General features: G+C 39.0%; 2 protein-coding genes across 5 annotated transcripts in view; one reads left to right on the top strand and one right to left on the bottom strand.

The window, feature by feature from the left end:
- LOC139765902 (uncharacterized) overlaps positions 1-21,153 on the bottom strand; it is a 65,783-nt gene extending 44,630 nt beyond the window's left edge. For 2 of the 4 annotated variants that reach the window (XM_071693848.1, XM_071693850.1), the window contains exons 1-8: positions 19,454-21,152; positions 16,745-16,918; positions 14,771-14,910; positions 13,607-13,794; positions 4,445-4,703; positions 3,802-3,971; positions 2,289-2,489; positions 24-145 (exon numbers count right to left, since the gene is read on the bottom strand). In XM_071693848.1, the coding sequence (XP_071549949.1) occupies positions 24-145; positions 2,289-2,489; positions 3,802-3,971; positions 4,445-4,703; positions 13,607-13,794; positions 14,771-14,910; positions 16,745-16,918; positions 19,454-21,000 (2,801 nt within the window). In that variant the 5' untranslated portion in view covers positions 21,001-21,152. Of the gene's footprint in view, positions 1-23; positions 146-2,288; positions 2,490-3,801; positions 3,972-4,444; positions 4,704-13,606; positions 13,795-14,770; positions 14,911-16,744; positions 16,919-19,453 lie in introns of all 4 variants that reach the window. The other 2 variants (XM_071693851.1, XM_071693849.1) reach the window with 2 other exon arrangements.
- A 190-nt stretch (positions 21,154-21,343) lies between these two features.
- Positions 21,344-26,788, top strand: part of amrt (TM2 domain-containing protein 2 amaretto) — a 41,096-nt gene continuing 35,651 nt past the window's right edge. Inside the window, exon 1 of the mRNA XM_071693859.1 lies at positions 21,344-21,528. Within this exon, the coding sequence (XP_071549960.1) occupies positions 21,377-21,528 (152 nt within the window). The 5' untranslated portion in view covers positions 21,344-21,376. The remainder of the gene's footprint in view (positions 21,529-26,788) is intronic.

Raw genomic sequence — 26,788 nt, 5'->3', positions numbered from 1 at the left:
AAATACCATAAACTATTACATACTCATAACGGGGTAGGACAGCTTCTGGTGGTGGAAGAATGGGGTGTGACCCTGGAGGTGTGAGAGTATCCCCATATACTAGCTCCCATTCACGCATTAGCTGCTCTGTCAAAAGATCACTCCCCTGCAGGAGAAAGCATATTCAAAATTCAAATCTATCAGATTGATATTAAAACCATATTTACAAAATCTCACTTATGAGAATTAAGTCAAATGTAAAGTAACATGCAATAAAAACACACATCCGCTATTTACTTTAGCGTACATACAGAAAATTATATGCAATATTCAAGGGAAGCTGAACTCACTGCCTGTTCAAAATACTTCTTTTTCAAAATCAAGAATTAAAGAATGAATCAAACCACAGACAAAGACCAAATATCAAAATCTTCAAAAGAAAAAATTTAACAGCAATGCCAGCATCTATATAAAATTAGCCATAACAGTATGAAATTTCTTTTACATCTTGACATGGGTAGTTATGGATTCATGGAAACATCAAGCTCTCCAAAATGTTCGTGGCTCAATAACTTAAGATGATCAATCTTCAATAAGGCAACTGGATATTCATGATTCTCTGATTAGAGAAATAAAACAAGATCAAGACAGTTATGATTCACTTGCTGTCACATTTCCATTCCCAAAATAATAATAGACAAGCCCATATTCACTCATAAAATCAGCTTTCACCATCAACACATCAAGAACTATATAAAAGATGTGATAAAGCTGACAAGTCAGTGTATCCATGAATACTAATATCAGAATTCAGAGCAAGTCTTTATTCTACCAAATTATATTCTATTCTGTTCCCAATTACAGAGTACAACAAATATGTAAATGCTTTTACTTTATCTATAAATATCTTCAAATCAGTATATCTACCGTGATGTGAAAAAACATTCCTAAACATAACTGCACAATTACTGCTCATATTACACTTTTATGTACGAGTGGTATGTCTTCTTTGTGGAAGCTGCATTGTGACATGAAGGGTCTTGGAATATTTTGAAACAGTGTTTGCAGTTTTGTAGTGAAGGGTGATGTCCAGAGAATATGCAGTAGAGTGACTTGTGCTTCTCATGGGAGTGTGGTTTCTTGTAGGTGTATGTCCTGCAGGCTGTAATTTAAGACTGAGCAGGAAGATCGTTTGGTTAATGCTTATCAAGTTATTTCAGTGTGTATGTGCTATGTTAGAGTTGTATTTGTTACGGTGAAGGAACCTATTTATAGAGATTACTAAACTGTGAGGCAGGAGTAAGCTTTTTTCTCTGTCCTGAGGTTGGTGGTTAGTCATAAAGTGGTTTGCATGGAATGGGTCGAGTGCTGTTTCATAGAACTAAGTGCTGAGCATGCTGAAGTAGCGCTCTATTGAAAGGATCTTTGTTTGATTATGATGGTGTTGAGTGTGGTTGCTAGACAGCCTGTAATTGTTGTGTGTGCACTATACTGTGTTGTTTGCACTTTTTAATATCTGGTTTAGAGAAGGTGGAAGACCATACGGGTGAGTTATAGTTTAAAGTGAAGCAAATGAATTGTTTATACAGGATGTTAAAGGATGCTTTTTCTTGTCCCAATCAAATGCCAGTTAAAGTCCTGAGGTCATTTAGTCTGTGATGTGCAGAGCAAATGTTGTGTGTTTCTTATGTGATGCCTGGAATGGGTGGTAGTTTGTTCAGTGGAAGACTGTCCACTCAAGGTGACTGGAGGATGTGAGCTGGATTCATGACTTTGAGATTAAAAGATTGATTGGAAATGCAAAAATTCTGTTTGTGGTGAGGCAATGTTCCAACTGTGTAATGCAGTGCTGCATGTCCGATGTTGTTCCCTGTGTTAGGGAGCTGTGATATGATCGTGGAATCATTTGCATATGAAAGGACTTTCAAGCTCAGGTCTGCCTAATGGAACAGGAGGTCCTGTAGGAAGAGATTGAAGAAAGCTGGAGAAAGAACTGCTCCTTGGAAAATTCCATTGATGAGTTTAAGCATTTTAAAGGCAAAGCCATTGTGAGTCACTGTGGTACAGTATCTGGCTATGAAATTAGCAACCATCTTTATCTTTGCCATGGAGGGAGGTGTCAAGTATTTCAGAGAGAGAGAGAGAGAGAGAGAGAGAGAGAGAGAGAGAGAGAGAGAGAGAGAGAGAGAGAGAGAGAGAGATTTTTAAGGCTCTATCACACTCACATACAAATCTAAATAAATTCTATTAGAGCAAATATGAAAATCAAGTAAAAGTAAGCTAAAAAGAGATAAGAAACAAGATCACACCACGTAAGGGTTTGTTGTGATGGGCGGCTTGGTTGTAGGTGCTGGAGGAATAGGACCCAAATCTTCTCTTGATTGGCCCACACCTACTATATCACTTCCTGGGGGTGTGCTATGAATATGAGGATACAGTGAGAGCTGAGGTTGGGCCAAAGGGGGTAGAGAGCTCCCTGAGGATGGTGGTAACACAGGCTCCTCTGGTGTCTGCAAAATTAAGGTGTTTGGTCAAATCCTATTTCATCAGAAGTCAACTAAGGCCCATACCTTACAACCATACAACACTGTCAGGACTTAACATACCATCGCACGTACCTATCTTTGCTTTCACAGGAAGGATTCAAACTTCTACCAATTGTGGGACAAACAGAAGAGTTACAACTCAGCTATCAGCACCCACAATAGAGATATCGCTATTCAATTACAAGTAATCAAACGGACTTCATCCTAAACACATACATAAAACGACTCAAATTCTACCATTTCTCATAAAGCATGCTATAGCCATAGTAACATGGCAAGATCATTCCTTTCAAACAAGGAGATATATGAATATGAAAACATCCAGCCATCTCCCAATGGGTACTAGTTGTAATGTCTTACTAATTATTCTTGTCAAACAAAAAGGTATATAAATATAAAACAAAGTTTAAAACACACCACCAGCACCCATGATAAAGGACAGTTTTTCAATTATAAAGGTATGCAGCAAATGCAAATAATGTCTAACCACACTGAATTGTAAGTAATTTTATCTAGAAATTTATATTCGAGTTAATCATTACAACAAAATTAAAGATTTTTCCTTTTATAAACATTTAAAAATTTACTTATAATAAGCACAGAAAATTCTCATAATTGCTTCGTCTCAAGAGTTAAACAGTGGTAACATAAGTTTAAACATCTACAGAAGTAGGTCACCATTTAGTAATAAACATACAGCTTTTTCTACTATGGGCACTGCTTGTCACACAAGTGGTAGAGGTCTGACCCCTTTGTATGGAGGGTATTGCATGTACAACCAAAGATGTCTGCCACAGATTAAGAGTTAATGTAAAGCTCCCTTATCTTCACAAGAGAGGTGAAAAATACACATTTTTCTCAAACTTGTTAGCCATTTTCCACTTTAGTTAAGTAGTGCCAAACACAGAAGAACAATGGCCTCATTTGCTTATATTCACTCTCCAGCCATCACATATAACAAATCAAATCCAGAGCCCACTATCCACGGCAAAGCCAGTTGACTATTCTGTGGTTCCAATGACCACTACATGTGCCCAGGTGCACAGTGTTTTATCAATATATAATTCACTTTTATTCCATGGACATATAAGTTGCTCCATAGTTCAATCCTCAAGCATATGACTAATGATGACACATGTATTTCCAACAATGGTGTATACTAATGTATTCTAAAAACAGACACATAAGAGGCTAACCAGATGCCAACAAGTTTTTCATTAGAAGAGACACTGAAATGCAATGCTTTATCATAATCACAAAATTCAACGTCACTTACAGCAGCTGCCATTGAGGCATTACAGAAGTGGCATTCACAGCTTGAAGGGGGGCGGATATCTGCAGTGGATGAGAGTGGAATCCTAGGATTAGTAGATGAAGTCTGAGAGTCACCCAGTTTTCCTCGCCCACCAGCACAGTCATCACAAGGGCATTGAGCTACACCATCCTCTGCAGAGAGATTTTTATAGAGAATATGCTGCACTGAGTTACTGCTATCACAGCAATCACATAGTGGAGGCATAACACAAATCAACCATATTTCATATTAATTATAATAGTCTACTTCACATCATATGTTTAAGTTTCAATACAAGAAGGATATTAAAGTTTTACTCATAAAGTAAGTTTCTTTGAACAGTCTTAAACTCAATAAGCAAGTTTCTTCAAAATGAACATTCTTAAATTACAAACCTTTAAATATTTTACACCAAAAGTTGATTTCAGCAGTTACCAAATTTCCTAACATATTCTTAAGAGCCTCTTAAACCTTACCGTTGTTTTCACCTTGCCCTTAAGTGCTGCAATAATGGGATGGAGTGTACATATGTGAAAATCAAAATCTCAGAGAGGTAAGATATAAGTCCTTCCTTACCAGTACACTGAATCTTGGACATATCTAACTAGATATCACTAAACTGCACCTGCTGTTGATGTTACAGTAGCACTCTGCAATCCATTTTTCATGACATGCTCTTGCTGATGCTGCGTTCGTTGCTGGGCTTTGAACTGTTCCCAATCTGCAAGAAGCTGCCTACGACGTGTACTTAAGGCCGCCCGCTCCACAGCATAGTCTTGTAAGAGAGCATCTGCACGCACCCATACTGCTTCCGCTACTGCAAGGGTGCGGTGAAGTGATGCTAAGCACCCCATGACATCATCACCCCCAGGTGAACCACTCAACTGATAGAAATAAAAATCATATTAGTGAACACCTAAAACCAGGAGAGCAATTAAAAGAAACACTGTATAAAGTAAACATTAAGAAAATACAAATAATTCCCATTGCGGGGGTGGCCAACGCAAAAGAGACTCCACATCTTCAATTAGCAGTTTCTATCCATACATGTTCAATCTCTTCCAAAATGACCTTACAATCACATCATAGCACCAAAACACGAAGCAGGCAACAACAAACATGCAACATTACACCACCACACAACTGGAACAGTGGCCCAACCAGAACACAATATTCACAACTCCACTAACGTCTTCAGTCACTCATTTAACCCTAGACAGATATAAAATCCAACCCACATCCTCCCGTCACCTTGAATGGACATTTGCTTCCACTCAATAAACTCCAACTAATCTGGGTATCATGTACGACATTCAAACCCCACATTACAAACATTAACACAAAAGTAATAAACAAATTAAATGCCCTCAGAACACTTACTGGTATGAAATTTGGACACGAAATCCCTTTGTATTCTCCATATATAATTCATCAGCTCCACCCTAAACTACACCTGCTTGCCTGGTCATCCACCCTGTCAAAAGCAAATAAAACAAAGCTGCAAACTACAAAAAACCGATCACTCAGAACAATCACTAGCTGCCAAGTAACCAAAAACAGTGAGTATCTACATAATGAAACAAGGATCCTCCTAATAAAATCCCACCTCATTATGCTTGGCACTCAATTCTTTGCAACAGCTCTTGATGCTTCTCATCCAAACCAACCCATAACTAACCACAATCTCCAAAGAAGAAATAAAAATATCCCTGCTTTACACTTCATCTGTACCTACAAATTCCCCCAACTCCAGCAAATATGAAAATAAAACATATACACACCAAAATGACCCAACAAGCACTAAACAACCACCTATTGACTGTCTTCATCACATCAAACATACATGCATCTGAAACCACATTCCCCAGATATATGTAAATTACACTTTCTGAATTGTGTGCCGAAGACCATCCATCTCTATAACATTATAAAAACCAATTCAACGTATTACAAGACTCCTCATGCCAATGATGTAACTTCCATACTTAAGATACACAACTCTTACTTCACCTCATAAAGACATACATAGTCCTTAACCTATGGTACTGGGAACAGTACATAAATGGCATCCTGAACACAGAAGCTTCACAGAAGGAGCTACTGGGGCAGAAAGAGAGAGGTTAAGAAACCTACATACATCATCTAAATTGGCAAGACAATAATTCTTGTACAAATCTTAAAATGCACATCCCTCAACATTTCTATCACACATATACTCCATCACTCCTCCACCTCAATTTGGTCTCCATACACCTATTTTCAATCTTCTCATTGAAATACATTCTGTCCATCTTCTAAACTCTTTCCTTCCATATTTCTCAAACATGCTCAGATGGAATGAGGATATTCAAATGTATTTTCCCTCCAATGGATACAAAGGAAATCAAGGCTGATTGTTACAGAATTCAACCTGGATAGATGTACATTTAATATCTATTTTTCTATCTTTTATTTTACATTGTCACTGTCTCCCGCGTTAGCGAGGTGGCGCAAGGAAACAGACGAAAGAATGGCCCAACCCACACACATACACGTGTATACACATACATGTCCACACACGCACATATACATACCTATACATCTCAACATATACATCAATATACACATACAGACATATACATATATACACATGTACATAATTCATACTGTCTGCCCTTATTCATTCCCATCGCCACCCTGCCCCACATGAAATAACAACCACCTCCCAATGCATGTGTGCGAGGTAGCACTAGGAAAAGACAACATTTGTTCACACTCAGTCTCTAGCTGTCATGTATAAAGCACCGAAACCACAGCTCCCTCTCCACATCCAGGCCCCAAAAAACTTTCCATGGTTTACCCCAGACACTTCACATGCCCTGGTTCAATCCATTGACAGCACGTCGACCCCGGTATACCACATCGTTCCAATTCACTCTATTCCTTGCACGCTTTTCACCTGCATGTTCAGGCCCCGATCACTCAAAATCTTTTTCACTCTATCCTTCCACCTCCAATTTGGTCTCCCACTTCTCCTCGTTCCCTCCACCTCTGACACATATATCCTCTTAGTCAATCTTTCCTCACTCATTCTCTCCATGTGACCAAACCATTTCAAAACACCCTCTTCTGCTATCTCAACCACACTCTTTTTATTACCACACATCTCTCTTACCCTTTCATTACTTACTTGGTCAAACCATCTTACACCACATACTGTCCTCAAACATCTCATTTCCAGAACATCCACCCTCCTCCGCACAACTCTATCTATAGCCCACGCCACGCAACCATATAACATTGTTGGAACCACTATTCCTTCAAACATACCCATTTTTGCTTTCCAAGATAATGTTCTCGACTTCCACACATTTTTCAATGCTCCCAGAATTTCTGCCCCCTCCCCCTCCCTATGATTCACTTCCGCATCCATGGTTCCATCCGTTGCCAAATCCACTCCCAGATATCTAAAACACTTCGCATCTTCCAGTTTTTCTACATTCAAACTTACCTCCCAATTGACTTGTCCCTCAACCCTACTGTACCTAATAAGCTTGCCCTTATTCACATTTACTATCAGCTTTCTTCGTTCACACACTTTACCAAACTCAGTCACCGTCTGCAGTTTCTCACATGAATCAGCCACCAGCGCTGTATCATCAGCGAACAACAACTGACTTACTTCCTAAGCTCTCTCATCCACAACAGACTGTATACTTGCCCCTCTTTCCAAAACCCTTGCATTCACCTCCCTAACAACTCCATCCATAAACAAATTAGACAACCATGGAGACATCACGCACTCCTGCCACAAACTGACATTCACTGAGAACCAATCACTTTCCTCTCTTCCTACTCGTAGACATGCCTTACATCCTCGATAAAAACTTTTCACTGCTTCTAACAACTTGCCCCCCACACCATATATTCTTAATACTCTCCACAGAGCATCTCTATCAACTCTATCATATGCCTTCTCCAGATCCATAAATGCTACATTCAAATCCATTTGCTTTCTAAGTATTTATCACATACATTCTTCTAAGCAAACACCTGATCCACACATCCTCTACCACTTCTGAAGCCACACTGCCCTTCCCCAATCTGATGCTCTGTACATGCCTTCACCCTTTTATCAATACCCTCCCATATAATTTCCCAGGAATACTCAACAAACTTATACCTCTGTAAATTGAGCACTCACTTTTATCCCCTTCATCTTTGTACAATGGCACTATGCAAGCATTCCGTCAACCCTCAGGCACCTCACCATGAGTCATACATACATTAAATAACCTTACCAACCAGTCAACAATACAGTCACCCCCTTTTTTAATAAATTCCACTGCAGTACCATCCAAACTCACTGACTTAACGGCTTTCATCTTCCGCAAAGCTTTTACTACCTCTTCTCTGTTCACCAAATCATTCTCGCTAACCCTCTCACTATGCACACCACCTCGACCAAAACATCCGATATCTGCCACTCTATCATCAAACACATTCAACAAACCTTCAAAATACTCACTCCATCTTCACACATCACCACTACTTGTTAACACCTCCCCATTAGCCCCCTTCACTGATGTTTACATTTGTTCCCTTGTCTTATGCACTTTATTTACCTCCGTCCAAAACATCTTTTCATTCTCCCTAAAATTTAATGATACTCTCTCACCCCAACTCTCATTTGCCCTCATTTTGACCTCTTGTACCTTCCTCTTGACCTCCTGCCTCTTTCTTTTATACATCTCCCACTCATTTGCATTATTTCCCTGCAATAATCGACCAAATGCCTCTCTCTTCTCTTTCAATAATAATCTTACTTCTTCATCCCACCACTCACTACTCTTTCTAATCTGCCCACCTCTCACACTTCTCATGCCACAAGCATCTTTTGCACAAGCCATCACTGCTTCCCTAAAATACATCCCATTCCTCCCTAACTCCCCTTACATCCTTTGTTCTCACCTTTTTTCATTCTGTACTCAGTATCTCCTGGTACTTCCTCACACAAGTCTCCATCCCAAGCTCACTTACTCTCACCACTCTCTTCACCCTAACATTCTTTCTTCTTTTCTGAAAACCTCCACATATCTTCACCTTCGCCTCCACAAGATAATGATCAGACATCCCTCCAGTTGCACCTCTCAGCACATTAACATCCAAAAGTCTCTCTTTCACGCGCCTATCAATTAACACGTAATCCAATAACGCTTTCTGATCATCTCTCCTACTTACATACATATACTTATGTATATCTCTCTTTTTAAAACAGGTATTCCCAACCACCAGTCCTTTTTCAGCACATAAATCTACAAGCTCTTCACCATTTCCATTTATAACACTGAACACCCCCATGTACACCAATTGTTCCCTCAACTGCCACATTACTCACCTTTGCATTCAAATCACCCATCACTATAACCTGTTCTCGTGCATCAAAACTACTAACACACTCACTCAGCTGCTCCCAAAACAATTGCCTCTCATGATCTTTCTTCTCATGCCCAGGTGTTTATGCACCAATAATCACCCATCTCTCTCCATCCACTTTCAGTTTTACCCATATCAATCTAGAGCTTACTTTCTTACACTCTATCACACACTCCCCCCACTCCTGTTTCAGGAGTAGTGCTACTCCTTCCCTTGCTCTTGTCCTCTCACTAACCCCTGACTTTACTCCCATGACATTCCCAAACCACTCTTCCCTTCCCCCTTGAGCTTCGTTTCACTCAGAGCCAAGATATCCAGGTTCCTTTCCTCAAACATACTACGTATCTCTCCTTTTTTTCTCATCCTGGTTACATCCACACACATTTAGAAACCCCAATCGGAGCCTTTGAGGAGGATGAGTATTCCCCGCGTGACTCCTTCTGTTTCCCCTTTTAGAAAGTCAAAATAATAATGACTTAATATAATAATCACTTACCCACGTGAGACAGCAGAGAAAAAGGTCAGAATGCATTAGGAAAGAAGTTCAGATGGGGGGTATAGACACAATGTAAAAAAGAATCTCAGTTGAGGAAGAATACTTAAGGGAGAAAATCAGTGAAGAAACACATACATGGATGGGAAGGAAATAAAACAAGAAAGAAAAGTATAAAAATACGCGTAAAAGTTCAAAATCAAAATGATAAAACAGATAATGAATATGTCGAATGTGTGCACCATATGGTATCAGTGTTGTTAGTACTTACTTTTCATAAAAATTTATAAAAATATACATATTAGGTAGACACATTAGGTCGTAGTTGTTGGTAGGAATATTAGGCTGGAGCCTTTGAAAAACACTGTAGTTGGTAGGAACATTACATAGAAGCCTCTGAAAACACTGTGTCAAAGGCCTGTTAGGGTTAATGCACTAAAGGCTACAAAGCGGCGGTGGAGTTTAAGTTATGGAGAATTTTACCGTGGCCATCCCCATGAGGGAGTTCCCAAAGGGATCAGGCCTCAGAGATAGAGAGGTATATATATTGATTGACAGATATACAGGGCAGACATACAGAAACATACTGGACAGGGAAGAATGCTTAATCTGAAGGGTGTCACATAACAGGCCATCAAGCAAAGTTTCTGACAAAAGCCATTTGAAATGCTGAAAAATATGATCAAAACATTACAAAATACACAACATACTATGGAGGGACACAGAAAATGCAATGGTAGTAATGGAAGAGTTGCTTCATGTATTCATTACATGAAATAACATAGGTAGGAGTATGGAGAGATAAACAGCATGATGAACTGAAGATGTAAAAAAGCCCATTAAAAGTGTGAGGAAAAAGCTGAATCTTTTGGAAAAGACAGGAAACTAGAAGACATTGGGTGAAAAAACAAAATCCTAAATAAATTTGAAAAAAGGTGTTATGAATACTGAAAAACCTTTTCTCTCCAAGGTGGTGTCCTGCGACCATAAGATAGCTTTACTAGGACATTCTCTAGAAAAATCAGGTTAGAACCTTCAGTATTTCTGATAAGAAAACAATGGTCTTCCCAATCATTCATTATACATGACAGTGGTAGCTCACTCATCTTGGGCCCATCTAATGCCAATCAAATACTGCCACAGAGATGACGTTAGCATCCTCCTTCTGGCCACCAAAGTGGTCACAGTTGGTAGAGAAGAGTTCTTCAAAGTCTGAGAAAGGTGGGAAAGAAATCCAGGAAACGGTCCTTGCAGGATGTCGTTTCATAAAAAAATATTTTCAATTTTCAAAACCTACAATTCTCCCCTTAGCAGTCTGTCCTTTGACCATGAAAGTATACCCAAAGGAAAGAGAAAAAAATCATAAGAAAAACTTTCAGAAAGAAGACTAAACCTAAAAGCAAAAATAAATATTGTCTATAATTCTGACGCACATTGAACTCTGTCTTTCCTGAATGAAGAATCCTAGAGTTCCACAGTATAGATCACAATGTTCTAAACTTAGATACCATCTGACAATGGTGACAGATTATTGCTAAATACCTCATTTCCTGATTTCCTCCAACAAAAGGTTTGTTAGCAGTTCCTGTATGTATGCATGTATACCATGGCACCACATATGACTGCTATGAAACCTTCCATAATGAGGTACGCATTCTTATTTGAAAAAAACACTAATATGGCACCCTGTGAGTGCATCAAAGGAGTCACTGGTGCAGGAAGTAAGTGTATGTGTAGCAGTGTATGGTTCAAAACTTAGACAATGAATTCTTTGTTCATACTGTAAATAGTTTACTTTCTCAATAAAGGACAAAAAGGCCAAGATACTTTGGAACACTCTTTTGAGTACATCAGCATGACAAATTTCTTGAAACAAGAAACAGTGGTTTATAAAGTGAAACCCACACACTATAAGTAATTTTGAGTGACTTTTCTATGCATGTGTTGGCCAAAACCCTGGAATCTCCATATTAATATAGAGCTTTAAGCGGTGGTATTTTGTTAGTCTTTGCTTAATACTTCTATGTTTCTGACTAGTGCTGTGTTTCTGAGACTTCAGTGTGTCTATCTGTGTAGGGATTAACTGTTTCCATTGTTGCCAATGAGCATCTGCTTTGCTGGCATCAGTTTCATTGTATGTCTGTGCACCTATCATCATTGCAGGCTGTAAAACCACACCAACATTATCCCCAACCTTTTGACTATAGACCAGAGTATGAGTTAAACAGTTTCCTGTGTTGCCTAGGGCCTTGTTAACTATTCCAAACTATATAATGACCAGTGTTACTCAGCCACCTGCTACCTACTCCCAGTTTTGTTATGTGGTTGTAGTTGTTCACACAGCTTCCCATGCTATTTCTCTACCACTCCCATGGGGATATAGATATTAACTTAGCATAAAGTTACATGTTAGCTCATCCTTTTGTATAAAATCTTTCACTTTTCTGCTTATTTCTTTCATTCTGTAATGGGAAACAATATCTGCATGATGCACACCCCAAAAATCCTTCCTCCACCATTCCTCTAAGGGGGAATTTACCATTAACTCCAACATCATACCATTGAAATATGAAATATATCAGCTTATCTATTGTACAATGCTTTGCTTTTACATGTATTTCTTTCATTCAATCATGGAAAGCATATAACGTGAATGAAAAATGCCCACCACAACCCTCCTCCACCATTTCCCCTCCACTCCCACAGGGGATCTACATGTTAACTTCTGCATTATATCACAAGCATATAAGGTATGTAAGTTCACTTTTTTACATATACTTTACTTTCACATGTATTTCTTTCATTTCAATTTCAGAAAGAAATTCTGAAGACTTTATTTTTCAACTTTTAGCAAGTCACCCATCAGTTAAGGATTAGTGCTACAGAGACTGGTATCAACAACGTGCATTGATACACAAATGAGGGTAGTATAAGTGGCTAGTTATGACCCTGACACAAACCTGACAATGATGATCACAAAGAATATTTCTCAATATCATTACTGAGATATCCAGTATCCTCAATTTTTTTTTTTTTTTTTTCAAAATATCACAAGATCCTTGAACATTAACTAAAGCATACATACAGTGCACCATTCTACAAATAAACTAAAAGAAAAGAACAGAAAAAGGTCCTGATCCGTGGAATGGGTAAAGCCAGTCCAGTAATGACATTCTGTCAGCATGTGATCATAGGGATATTCTGAGATGTCAAGCAGCAGGAGGAGGAGGATGATGGCTAGTTATGACCCTGACACAAACCTGACAATGATGATCACAAAGAATATTTCTCAATATCATTACTGAGATATCCAGTATCCTTAATTTTTTTTTTTTTTCAAAATATCACAAGATCCTTGAACATTAACTAAAGCATACATACAGTGCACCATTCTACAAATAAACTAAAAGAAAAGAACAGAAAAAGGTTCCTGATCCGTGGAATGGGTAAAGCCAGTCCAGTAACGACATTCTGTCAGCATGTGATCATAGGGATATTCTGAGATGTCAAGCAGCAGGAGGAGGAGGAGGATGATGGCAGCCTTTAATTAGCCTAATGCAAGCCAGAGGTAAATTATTACTGACATGGTTAACAGCAAATGGTGGGAATAACTAAAACCTCCTTACTGAAATTAGAGGGTTGGAAGGTCCTTTCTTTGATTTTCCTAAAATATCCTTGAGAATCTCTCTTGCATGCTTGTTCGCAAGACTGACCTCAAAGGAAAGTAAATATTGTGGCTAAGAACTGAATAAAAGCAAGAACCTTTTTCAATACAGCAAGAATTCAAAGGATAAAAAGAAGCCATCTTATGAGCATGCACATATATGCAGAAAAATAAGAGCATGCTAAATAAGTACAGTGGAGATTTTCATATCTAACCTTCAGTTTGCATATCTGTGCATAGTCCTGTACATCTGGATCAGTGAGGATAGTTGAGTGGAAGATATGCATGTTGACAGTCACCCAGTTAAGTTTGAAGCGGCTCAGATGCTCTGAGTCTAGACGCTCCAATGCAGGGTGCAAAGCTTCACATACACTCATAACCCACTGGTATGAGTCACACACACCTACAATGGATGGGTATACACGTTACATCTACTTGAAGATACTTATCTAAGCCTTTTAAAAAAGGTCTACATGAAAGTTTTTACTGTTTAGTAAGCCACAACAAATGAATTTTGTCAATGAAACCACTTCTCAGTCAAGAATGGGTAAGCCATGACCACATTAGTTCACTATCCTATCCAGGTTTCAATTTGTACAGTACTTTACAAATTATAAGCACATAACCAATAAGGCCAAACTTTCATACAAGTTCACCATTTCTTACCTTACCCAGGTAGCACCAGCAACAAATGGCTGGGCCTTAAAAGAAAAATCCTTCTGTTGCCAAACTATTAAAACAAAAAAGTAAACACCAATTGACACCTCACATATTATCAATATAGTTCACTTGTGTTGCCAAATTTGACAGTAGATGATACAATAACACTATATATCTCCTTTGCTGAGGAAGTAATGCATTACACCCAAACAAAATGAACTGATGAGAAGGTCAGTTGGTACGAGTGTTTCTAATTTACACTTTTCTAGTTTCACCATGAGATATACACGGTATCAAAACATATCTTCTAATCCTAACAGGTGACCCAAGAACACATCAACTTTTAATCTGATGGTTAATTAGTCTACAATATACTGAATATAACTTTTCTAACCAATCTCTGCCTGGGTTAGAGAATCAAATATATCTATGAAAGTTAAACATATGGGCTTTTGCCAAAAAAAATTGATAAAAAAAAAAATGGAGAAGGTTTTTTTCAGGATTCTTCTTTACTAACATATAATATACACATGATCCATAAGGAATTTCTTTATCTTTTGTGCACAGAAATAGTCCCCAAAAGATCAAGAGTGCAGTCAGGGTTAACAGCAGTAATACACATAGCTGCAACTTTCTGATGCATAGAGACAATCAAAATTCTGAAACTGTAGTTCAAAATTAGGACTTTTCCTTATAACATTCATAAAGCATTTACTTACCCTGGATGAAAGTAGTGGCCTCTTCTGTGGTTGGGTTGTCATGTATGGTTGCCAGAAGTCGCACCTTTAGCTCAATGCACAGCTCATGAGCCAAGTGGCTGATGCGCAAATATAACTGATGTGCATCGTGGGTCACCAGCCTGAGAATTTTTTTTACTTTAATTTTGTATATGCATCATCCTAATCTCGTCTGGTTTAAGATGAAAAATTTTAAGTGTAAAAAACCTACTACTTTCTCTGTTTTTCTAGGATTTTATCTCTAAACTTCACATAAATTTGTCTGAATAAACATTTCAATCAAAATCAAGACTGTCCATTTATTAGAACCGCACTCGTGTATCTTGCAAGTTTAGAAGCAACATTAAAGTTGCGACCTACATAGAAACATCTGCAAAAAAGAAAATGTCCTTCTGATTGATTTTTTTCATTTCTGATATCACAGGATTTTTTTCAAAGGTATCATTTAGTTAATCTTTCTAAGACTATCTAGGTGTGGACAATAAAACGTCTAAATTCTTAAACCTACAAGAATTCCAGGATACAAACCTTCAAAACTCTTGACAGGAAAAAGACCTATTATAGTTCTATGCATATATACATATCCAGGCAGCTATTTCCCAAATTTCAATCATATATGCAGAATTTACCTGCAAAGTTTAATCACAGCTCACTCATCACAAGTGTTAAGCAAGCCACAGTTAAACTTTATGTTAATTCATAATATAAATGCATGCAGATAAGTATAACAGGTAATGCACTCCTAATATCGAGTGCTCATAATTCATGCAATTCCCATAATTCTGTTTTCAAAAACTTTAGTCACTTTGGTCTTGATTCAAATGTTTCAAAATATCATTTATGAAGTTTAAAAATAAAAGGGGTATAGAAAAGTCTACAATCAAGTGGATTAAGAAATTTCCTCCCTACTTCAGGAAAAAAAATCAATATTTTCAAAAGTTTCCAACAAAATTAATGAGATTTAATATTTTCAAATCAAGCATCATGAAAAGCTAATATCTTAATAGTGGAAGATTGTCTGTCAGGCCTCACACCACCCATGATTTTTTATGCAAAGAGCCTGACAAATGATAGACACAAGATGAGTACTTGCCATACCATGTAAGTAACATCTGAAGAAGGCATAAATCTATCTTTATAAGGTTATGTACAAGACCTACATAGGAATGACACAGGCAAGGACTTGCTGACTGGAAGGTTCTAGAAAATAAACCTTAACAATGCTTAGCAACATCTATATCATCTATATTCCTCATGTTCATAACTAACCCAGTGTTACAGTGTGGTAGTGAACTTACGGTGATGCTTTTGGGACCTTTCCCTGCTGATGGGAATGTAAACAAACACAAACTCCTACTCAGCCATACTATATATAAGTAGTAGTTTTTATGTTTGAATGACATACCTTTTCAATTTAGGGAAAATCACTTTAACAAGCCAGAATAGCTTCCTCATCCAATTCTACCACCGGCTAAACAAAACTATCGTAAGAAACTATGCTGAGAATCTCTTGAATAATCTCCATTACAACATGAACTTACACTAGGTTTTTTATATTACTTATTTGAGAATTTGAACCTCAGCCCATAAAAACAATACACAAATGACAAACATATAGCATACATGAAAAAAGTGACAAGCTTTACTGATTTCATGCTAAGCAATATGAACATTTCCTTAAATAATCCCTATGGTTCCCGACTACGAGTGTTCAGTCAGAACAGGTAATCTAAAGAATTCTAGCTCCTAAGATCCTGCACTTTCTAAGGGAAATACTGAAACAAATATACAGCTCCACACAATTCCATTTTGCTCCTCCTTTTATGTAAAGCTTTGTGTCTCAAAAATCATACAAAGATGCCTAAAACTCTAATATTTCATTTGCTAAGTCTACCATATTTGTCAACCAAAGAAGTGAAAGAACATCACTGTGGTTCATCATCAAAGGTAAAATACCTTGACACTAACATGTTGGCTAAAGCCTTGATGCGATTCAGGGAGGGTCTAGATCGATGAACAGACCCCTGAGTGGTCTGAGGGATCATGGAGCGGTGAAGCTGGCGTAGGGATGACCGCAGCTCTGCCCACACCCCCACCATCACACCTCCACCCTCATCCACAGTTTGCATTCTGGTAAATCATAATCATAAATATAAACTTACATGCAAAATGAGAAAAAGAGTTGCTTAAAAGTTATAGATGTAAATTGTTAGAGCAAATATATCACATGATTTTTTTCAAACTTGTTTGCACTTTCCCATTTTAGCAAGGCAACACCAAGAACAGGTGAAGAAATGGCCTCATTTGCTCACATCTACTCTCCAGCCATCATGTATACTCACAAGCAGGGTAATTAGACCTTTTCAATGTTTCCACCAACTACTTCATATGCTGTGGTTTCAGTCCCTTGACAGCAAGTCACTTTGCTTTGTATACACTCACCTTTTGCATTTCTAAACTCAATCTCATCTGATATTTCTTCCCTAAAGTATCTTTGCCAAGTGCACTTCCACCATCCTCTTCTCACCTATATCATTTCCTCTTTCACCCTCACTTCCTCCTTTTAAACCAGGTTTTCCTAATTACCGGTCCCATTTCAGCATACAGCTCCACAAGCTGTTCATCATTTCTATCCAATATACAGAAAATCCTCCTCCCCCCCCCCCAAATCATATCGTCAACTCCTTTCACACTTCAATCACCTATCACTAATACCTCACCTCTTGCATGAAAATTGCCAACAAATTCACCCAACACTTCCCAAGACACTCACCTCTCTTCATCATTCTCCTCAGGGCCAGGTGCAAAAGAACTAGTAATCATCCACCTCTAACTGGCCATTTACATTCTCACCCATTTCAGTCTGCAGACCAATTCTTTACACTCTTTCACATATTCTCCTAACTCGTCCTTCAACCTAAGTGCTACCCCTTTCTCAGCTCTCACCTATACACTAACCCCTAACTTTACCTCTATGGCATTTTTAAACCATTCTTCCCCTTATCCCTGAGCTTTTTTTTCTCCCAGATCTAGAACATCCATGTTACTTTCCTCATACATATATCTATCATTGCCTTCTTCTCATCTTGGTTATATCCAAAAAAGTTTAGACACCCCAGATTGAGCCTTCAAAAAGAATGAACACATGAACACTCCTCCCTTAGCTCCTTCCTCTGTTGCTGCTTTCAGAAATTGAGATACAAGAAGGAAAGGGTTTTAAGCCCCACCTGACTCCCACCCCTCTTACTCACCTTCTATGACACGCAAGGAATACGTGGGATGTATTCTATCTCCCTTATCCCTTTATCTATACAATAAACTACATTTGTATTGATAAAGCTAAATAAATTATTGATAAAGCTATCAATCACACTGCCACCATCACAAAAAAGTCATAATACTTTGGCCACAAAATTATCTTCCAGCCACATTTAAAGCTAAATCTAAAAGTTTCCCTGTCTGGCATAACTGGTGAAATCTTCAGAGGTCTTCTACCCTACAACCCAGGATGAGCCCAGGCTGGTGAGTTGGGTCACTGGTCGATCAAGCTCTTGGAAGCTGCAGCCCTCAAGCCCACATAGCCCCCACAGCCTGGCTAGTTTGGTACACTTTGTAGGTACTTGTTCAGTGCACTCTTGAACTTCACCGTGCATCCCATTGTGTTTCTGATGACTGCAAGATTAGTGTTAAAGACTCTTTAGCACCAGATGTTTTTGGTGTTTCAAGGGTAGTATCTAAGTCTTCCATGCCTGTCGTACCAGTAGGATATTATACATGAATGTAAGTTGGGGACCATACTTTCTAGGACTTTCCAGGTATGAAGGATGTTATACCTCTCCTATCTGCACTCCAGGAAATATAGCCTCATTAATTTCAGTTGTTCCCATTAACTCAATTCCTTTACTACAATAATCTGGAAAATGAAAGATTTCTGAAAACTTTCTAACTCAGTAATTTTGCCTTATTGGGGAAGTTAGAACACAGCAGTACTCTATTCATTTTATCATATAATATTCATAATTCATATCCTGCTGCTGGTTCACTTTGCACCAAAATCTTCACCTAGTCACACACTCTATTGGAAATAAGCCTTTGGGATTTATGGGCAATCCAAAGGATAAAAAAAGGCATATTTTGCTTATGATCATTAATCATCATAGTTCTGTTAGACATAATCACTATCTGCTCTACCTTCATGACTATAAGGGAGTTATAATAATTTCATATGTAAATACATTGCATCACGTGGTCTTTAAAAAATATACAAATACATGATCAAATTCTTAAAAGGTTTCACCTCCTTTTACATAACTTAAAACAACATCTTCCCCAATCTTTGAAGCACTTCCCATAACTGACATCATAAAATATATATTTATGTAGATAATGTTCTTCTGAAGGACTGATTTCCTTCCCAATCCAGCAAACTAACATTGGAAAATGAATTCAATGGCATTCCTAAATCAAACACAATGTGACTTTTAACTTTAAATGTGACTTCACAATTACCAGAGAATTTTCAAGAAGTACATGGAAATAGAACTTTAAACACTAGGACTTCATCTTCTCTACAAAGAAAATCTGTAGGAATTTCAGTGATTAGGTAACAAACCTAGAAATAAAGTGGAACAGTATACTATCAGTATACAAAGTAGGCCTACCCACCTTTTACACAAACATTCATTAGCTTGTGTGATGCCTTCCATGCTTTTCTCTGAAGCTGCCTGCTGCCCCTCCTCAACAGGTACTAGTTCACCAGAAACACTTGCACTTTCTAAATTCTCTTGGCAACTACTTTCAGGCTTTTCAGTCACTTCAGTCTTAAGATCCAATTTCTTCAATTCAGACTGATCATTCAAAATGTTTACATTTGAATTCAAAACTCCTTCACTTTCTGGATTTTCTGGACTTTCAAATTCCCTTGTGTTCAGAGACAAGGTCTCCAGGGCTGCAGCTGTTTCACAAATGTCACTAATACTTTCCGATAATTTACTGTCACATGCTGTTTCTAAAGCATTATCAGGACATTGACTCACAATTCCATTCACTTCAGCATCACAAACATTTACGACAGTGTCAGCAGTACAGACCTCACGTAAATTGCTTGTCATGTCTTTTTCATTTTCTAAAGAATCTGTTCTACTAGAAATTTCTACAACTGGTTCTGCACTGCACACACCTTCCTCACATGCTGTATCATTCTCATCTTCATTCGATTTTAGTTCAAGAACATATTCCATACTTTGAGAAACTTCATCTACACTAGTAATGGTACCTATGCAACCATTTTCCATTGTATTTTGTGATGCAGCCACTTCCTCTAAAAGGCTGACTTCTGAAATACCTGAATTACCCACAATTTCTGATTCGGCAGTATCCACTACTGTTCTTTCATCATGAAGATTCTCAGTACAGTCCAGCGTACAGGAAACTTCTGACTCCTTAGATTTACTCTCAGGATCTTCGGACAAAGTAACTTCTGGCTTAATCTCAGAACTAGACTCTAATTCAATATTTGTCTGATCTGTAATTCCTTTACTTACAGAATTATAATTCTGATGATCTGAGGAATGGGTGGAGGGAGCAGAAAGTTGGCTTGTTGGAGTGGATGATCCTTCACTGGCCGTTCTCATATTGGAATCAGAATCTGGGGATGAACTTCTACCTTCTGGATGATTAATGTATAGGGGTAATGTGTGACTTGTGCTTGTTAAGGCAAGGTCAACATCACCACCATCTAATCCATCAGGTAATGATTCAACAAATTCAAGCCCATTTAAAGTTCCCTCGTCCAAGTACGATGACTGATGCAAGATTTCATTTATAAGTTCGGAAACCTCAAAGTTCGCTTCTTCATCACTCCTGTCTTGATCGCATTCTAGATCTCGTTTATCAATATCTTGACTCTCACCTAATGAGGTACTACTAGCTATCGTTGGGCTCCCGCAGGCTCCGTCTTGGTTCACACCGTTCATGAACACCTCACCATTTGTATGTGGACCACAGCTACTCTCACTGGTACCCATCACGGAATTCTCCGATGACAAATTAAAATCAACAATAAGGGCGTCTCCTAGAGTTACCTTAGGTTGTTCACATTCTTGGTTTCCAATAGACACTGCCTGCAACTGCTTGGCAAGCGCCTCTCCACTGACTTCACCCAATTCAACTTCACTTCTTGAGGCATCATTTGCCTCATTTTGCATATCCATTGCTATGGAGGGAGTATAATGACCTTTTTTCTATGTATATTCACCCCTAGAATAACTGACTGTATCACAAAATTACTAAAACTATGCCGCAAAGGCGGCGTGGTCTTTTTCTCAACTGCACAGTGTGAAGAATAGTTCGGAGGATGACCGACAGATGACACTGCCTTTTGCAAGGTGACCAACCATGTAACTCTTAAGATGTTTAAGAGACATTGCCTCATCTTTCCGTAACATGTAAGATATGCTCTGAATAAAATTTATTAAATTTGTATGTGAAAAAAGTCGACCGAAGTTTGTCTTCATGTTTGGTAATTAAAGATATTTTGTCTTTGTAATACAATGATGTTGGTATTTCTGCTCCTCAGTGTTTACAATCATGAGAGGAAAGGTCTGTCTCGCAATAGGGATTTTGGTTACATTTTCTTTTTCAAAAAAGATTCTTGCAGAACCACCACGATCGGATGAAGACTTGCCAAACTTAGAAGAGATCTGTGTGCCACACTCTCCAAGAGTTAATTGTTCCTTCCTGTAAGTTGACGCATCATACTTAGGCTTCATTTAAGCCAAAACCTTTTTGCTCTTAATTTTCACTTAAGGATCAGACCTTACTAAGATGTCAGATTTCAGGTCTGAGATTAAAGTAGGATACTTTGGTCTCATATTGGATAGCAGAAGGGATTGCTTGAAGTTGGTAATGATTAACAAAAGTATAGGGACTTTGGTAATATTTTGGTAATTAATAGCATTTTATGGAATAATAACCACTGTAGGTTAAAGTAAGTTTCAGCTCTGCATGAAAACTATCTTTGGTAAATGGCTATGATATTTTCATTTTAGGATGTTTTATACGATTGTTATGATTGCAGAAATACTAGTGAAGGACTAATCTGTCTTATCTTTCATATTAAATGATGTATAAGGCAGGAGTACTATATCAGGGAAACTGGGGTTATTTAGAATGACGTAAAAGCACAGTATAAGTACAAAGAAATCCTCACCTCTCCTCTACGGTGATTCTTTCTCCTTTATACTGCTCATACTATGGGGCAGCGTGGCACCGAGAAGGGATGAAGGCAAGCATGAATATGTACATGATTTATGTATGTATATGGCTGTGTATATGTACGTTTATGTATGAATATGTGTATCTGTTGATATATATATATTTGTTTTTTTTTTTTGCTTTGTCGCTGTCTCCCGCGTTTGCGAGGTAGCGCAAGGAAACAGACGAAAGAAATGGCCCAACCCACCCCCATACACATGTATATACATACGTCCACACACGCAAATATACATACCTACACAGCTTTCCATGGTTTACCCCAGACGCTTCACATGCCCTGATTCAATCCACTGACAGCATGTCAACCCTGGTATACCACATCAATCCAATTCACTCTATTTCTTGCCCTCCTTTCACCCTCCTTCATGTTCAGGCCCCTATCACACAAAATCTTTTTCACTCCATCTTTCCACCTCCAATTTGGTCTCCCACTTCTCGTTCCCTCCACCTCCGACACATATATCCTCTTGGTCAATCTTTCCTCATTCATTCTCTCCATGTGCCCAAACCATTTGAAAACACCCTCTTCTGCTCTCTCAACCATGCTCTTTTTATTTCCACACATCTCTTTTACCCTTACGTTACTTACTCGATCAAACCACCTCACACCACACATTGTCCTCAAACATCTCATTTCCAGCACATCCATCCTCCTGCGCACCACTCTATACATAGCTCACGCCTCGCAACCATACAACATTGTTGGAACTACTATTCCTTCAAACATACCCATTTTTGCTTTCCGAGATAATGTTCTCGACTTCCACACATTCTTCAAGGCTCCCAGAATTTTCGCCCCCTCCCCCACCCTATGATCCACCCTATATATATCTATATATAATATATATATATATATATATATATATATATATATATATATATATATATATATATTTCCCATGTATTCCCTGCATGTCATAGAAGGCGACTAAATGGAGAGGGAGCGGGGGGCTGGAAATCCTCCCCTCTCTTTTTTAATTTTCCAAAAGAAGGAACAGAGAAGGGGGCAAGTAAGGATATTCCCGCAAATGCTCAGTCCTCTGTTCTTGGTGCAACCTAGCTAATGTGGGAAATGGCAAATAGTATGAAAAAAAAAATATATATTTTTATTTTATTTGATTATTATACTTTGTTACTGTCTCCCGCGTTAGCACAAGGAAACAGATGAAAGAATGGCCCAACCCACCCTCATACACATATATATACATACAGGTCCTCACACACACTCACATATACATACCTATACATTTCAACATATACATTTTTTTTTTTTTTTTTTTTTTTTTTTTTTTTTTTTTTATACTTTGTCGCTGTCTCCCGCGTTTGCGAGGTAGCGCAAGGAAACAGACGAAAGAAATGGCCCAACCCCCCCCCCCCCATACACATGTACATACACACGTCCACACACGCAAATATACATACCTACACAGCTTTCCATGGTTTACCCCAGACGCTTCACATGCCTTGCTTCAATCCACTGACAGCACGTCAACCCCTGTATACCACATGACTCCAATTCACTCTATTTCTTGCCCTCCTTTCACCCTCCTGCATGTTCAGGCCCCGATCACACAAAATCTTTTTCACTCCATCTTTCCACCTCCAATTTGGTCTCCCTCTTCTCCTCGTTCCCTCCACCTCCGACACATATATCCTCTTGGTCAATCTCTCCTCACTCATTCTCTCCATGTGCCCAAACCATTTCAAAACACCCTCTTCTGCTCTCTCGACCACGCTCTTTTTATTTCCACACATCTCTCTTACCCTTACGTTACTTACTCGATCAAACCACCTCACACCACACATTGTCCTCAAACATCTCATTTCCAGCACATCCATCCTCCTGCGCACATCTCTATCCATAGCCCACGCCTCGCAACCATACAGCATTGTTGGAACCACTATTCCCTCAAACATACCCATTTTTGCTTTCCGAGATAATGTTCTCGACTTCCACACATTTTTCAAGGCTCCCAAAATTTTCGCCCCCTCCCCCACCCTATGATCCACTTCCGCTTCCATGGTTCCATCCGCTGACAGATCCACTCCCAGATATCTAAAACACTTCACTTCCTCCAGTTTTTCTCCATTCAAACTCACCTCCCAATTGACTTGACCCTCACCCCTACTGTACCTAATAACCTTGCTCTTATTCACATTTACTCTCAACTTTCTTCTTCCACACACTTTACCAAACTCAGTCACCAGCTTCTGCAGTTTCTCACATGAATCAGCCACCAGCGCTGTATCATCAGCGAACAACAATTGACTCACTTCCCAAGCTCTCTCATCCCCAACAGACTTCATACTTGCCCCTCTTTCCAGGACTCTTGCATTTACCTCCTTTACAACCCCATCCATAAACAAATTACATATACATATATATACATATACAGACATGAACATATATAAACATGTACATAATTCATACTTGCTGCCTTTATTCATTCCCATCACCACCCTGCCACACATGAAATAACAACCCCCTCTCCCCCCGCATGCGTGCGAGGTAACGCTAGGAAAAGACAACAAAGGCCACATTTGTTCACACTCAGTCTCTAGCTGTCATGTATAATGCACTGAAACCACAGCTCCCTTTCCACATCCAGGCTCCACAAAACTTTCCATGGTTTACCCCAGATGCTTCACATGCCCTGGTTCAGTCCATCGACAGCACGTCGACCCCGGTATACCACATCATTCCAATTCACTTTATTCCTTGCACACCTTTCACCTTCCTGCATGTTCAGGCCCCGATCACTCAAAATCTTTTTCACTCCATCTTTCCACCTCCAATTTGGTCTACCACTTCTCCTCATTACCTCCACCTCTGACACATATATCCTCTTTGTCAATCTTTTCTCACTCATTCCTCCATGTAACCAAACCATTTCAAAATACCCTCTTCTGCTCTCTCAACCACATTCTTTTTATTACCACACATCTCTCTTACCCTTTCATAACTTGATTGATCAAACCACCTCACACCACATATTTTCCTCAAACATCTCATTTCTAACACATCCACCCTCCTGCGCACACCCTATCTATAGCCCATGCCTCGCATTCATGTAACATTGTTGGAACCACTATTCCTTTAAACATACCCATTTTTGCTTTCTGAGATACCGTTCTCGACTTCCACACATTTTCAATGCTTCCAGAACTTTTGCTCCCTCCACCTACCTGTGACTCACTTCTGCTTCCATGATTCCATCCACTGCCAAATCCACTCCCAGATATTTAAAACACTTCACTTCCTCCAGTTTTTCTCCATTCAAACTTACCTCCCAATTGACATGTCCCTCAACCCTACTGTACCTAATGACTTTGCTCTTATTCACATTTACTCTAACCTTTCTTCTTTCACACACTTTACCAAACTCAGTCATGATCTTCTGCAGGTTCTCACCCAAATCAGCCATCAGCGCTGTATCATCAGTGAACAACAACTGACTCACTTCCCAAGCCCTCTCATCCACAACAGACTGTATACTTGTCCCTCCCATCAAAACTCTTGCATTCGCTTACCTAACAACCCCATCCATAAACAAATTAAACAGCCATGGAGACATCACGCACCCCTGCCGCAAACCGACATTCACTGAGGACCAATCACTTTCCTCTCTTCCTACTCATACACATGCCTTACAGCCTCGATAAAAACTTTGCTTCTAGCAACTAGCCTCCCATACCATATACTCTTAATACCTTCCACAGAGCATCTCTATCAACTCTATCATATGCCTTCTCCAGATCCATAAATGCTATATACAAATACATTTGTTTTTCTAGATCTCAACGTATACATATATATACACACACAGACATATACATATATATACACATGTACATAATTCATACTGTCTGCCTTTATTCATTCCCATCGCCATCTCGCCACACATGAAATAACAACTCCCTCCCCCCTCATGTGTGCGAGGTAGCACTAGGAAAAGACAACAAACTCCCCATTCGTTGACACTCAGTCTCTAGCTGTCATGTAATAATGCACCGAAATCACAGCTCCCTTGCTACATCCAGGACCCACAGAACTTTCCATGGTTTACCCCGGACGCTTCACATGCCCTGGTTCAATCCATTGACAGCACGTCGACCCCGGTATACCACATCGTCCACAATTCACTCTATTCCTTGCACGCCTTTCACCCTCCTGCATGTTCAGGCCCCGATCACTCAAAATCTTTTTCACTCCATCTTTCCACCTCCAATTTGGTCTCCCACTTCTCGTTCCCTCCACCTCTGACACATATATCCTCTTGGTCAATCTTTCCTCACTCATTCTCTCCATGTGACCAAACCATTTCAAAACACCCTCTTCTGCTCTCACAACCACACTCTTTTTATTACCACACATCTCTCTTACCCTACTATTACTTACTCGATCAAACCACCTCACACCACATATTGTCCTCAAACATCTCATTTCCAGAACATCCACCCTCCTGCGCACAACTCTATCCATAGCCCACGAATTGCAACCATACAACATTGTTGGAACCACTATTCCTTCAAACATAGCCATTTTTGCTTTCCGAGATAATGTTCTTGACTTCCACACATTCTTTAAGGCTCCCAGAATTTTCGCCCCCTCCCCCACCTTATGATTCACTTCCGCTTCCATGGTTCCATCCACTGCCAAATCCACTCCCAGATATCTAAAACCACTTCCTCCAGTTTTTCTCCATTCAAACTTACCTCCCATTT

This window comes from Panulirus ornatus, chromosome 56 (genome assembly GCF_036320965.1).
Source record: "Panulirus ornatus isolate Po-2019 chromosome 56, ASM3632096v1, whole genome shotgun sequence".
Taxonomy (NCBI): domain Eukaryota; kingdom Metazoa; phylum Arthropoda; class Malacostraca; order Decapoda; family Palinuridae; genus Panulirus; species Panulirus ornatus.
The sequence above is the reverse complement of the archived record's forward strand: the minus strand, read 5'-3'. Positions and strand labels throughout refer to the sequence as shown.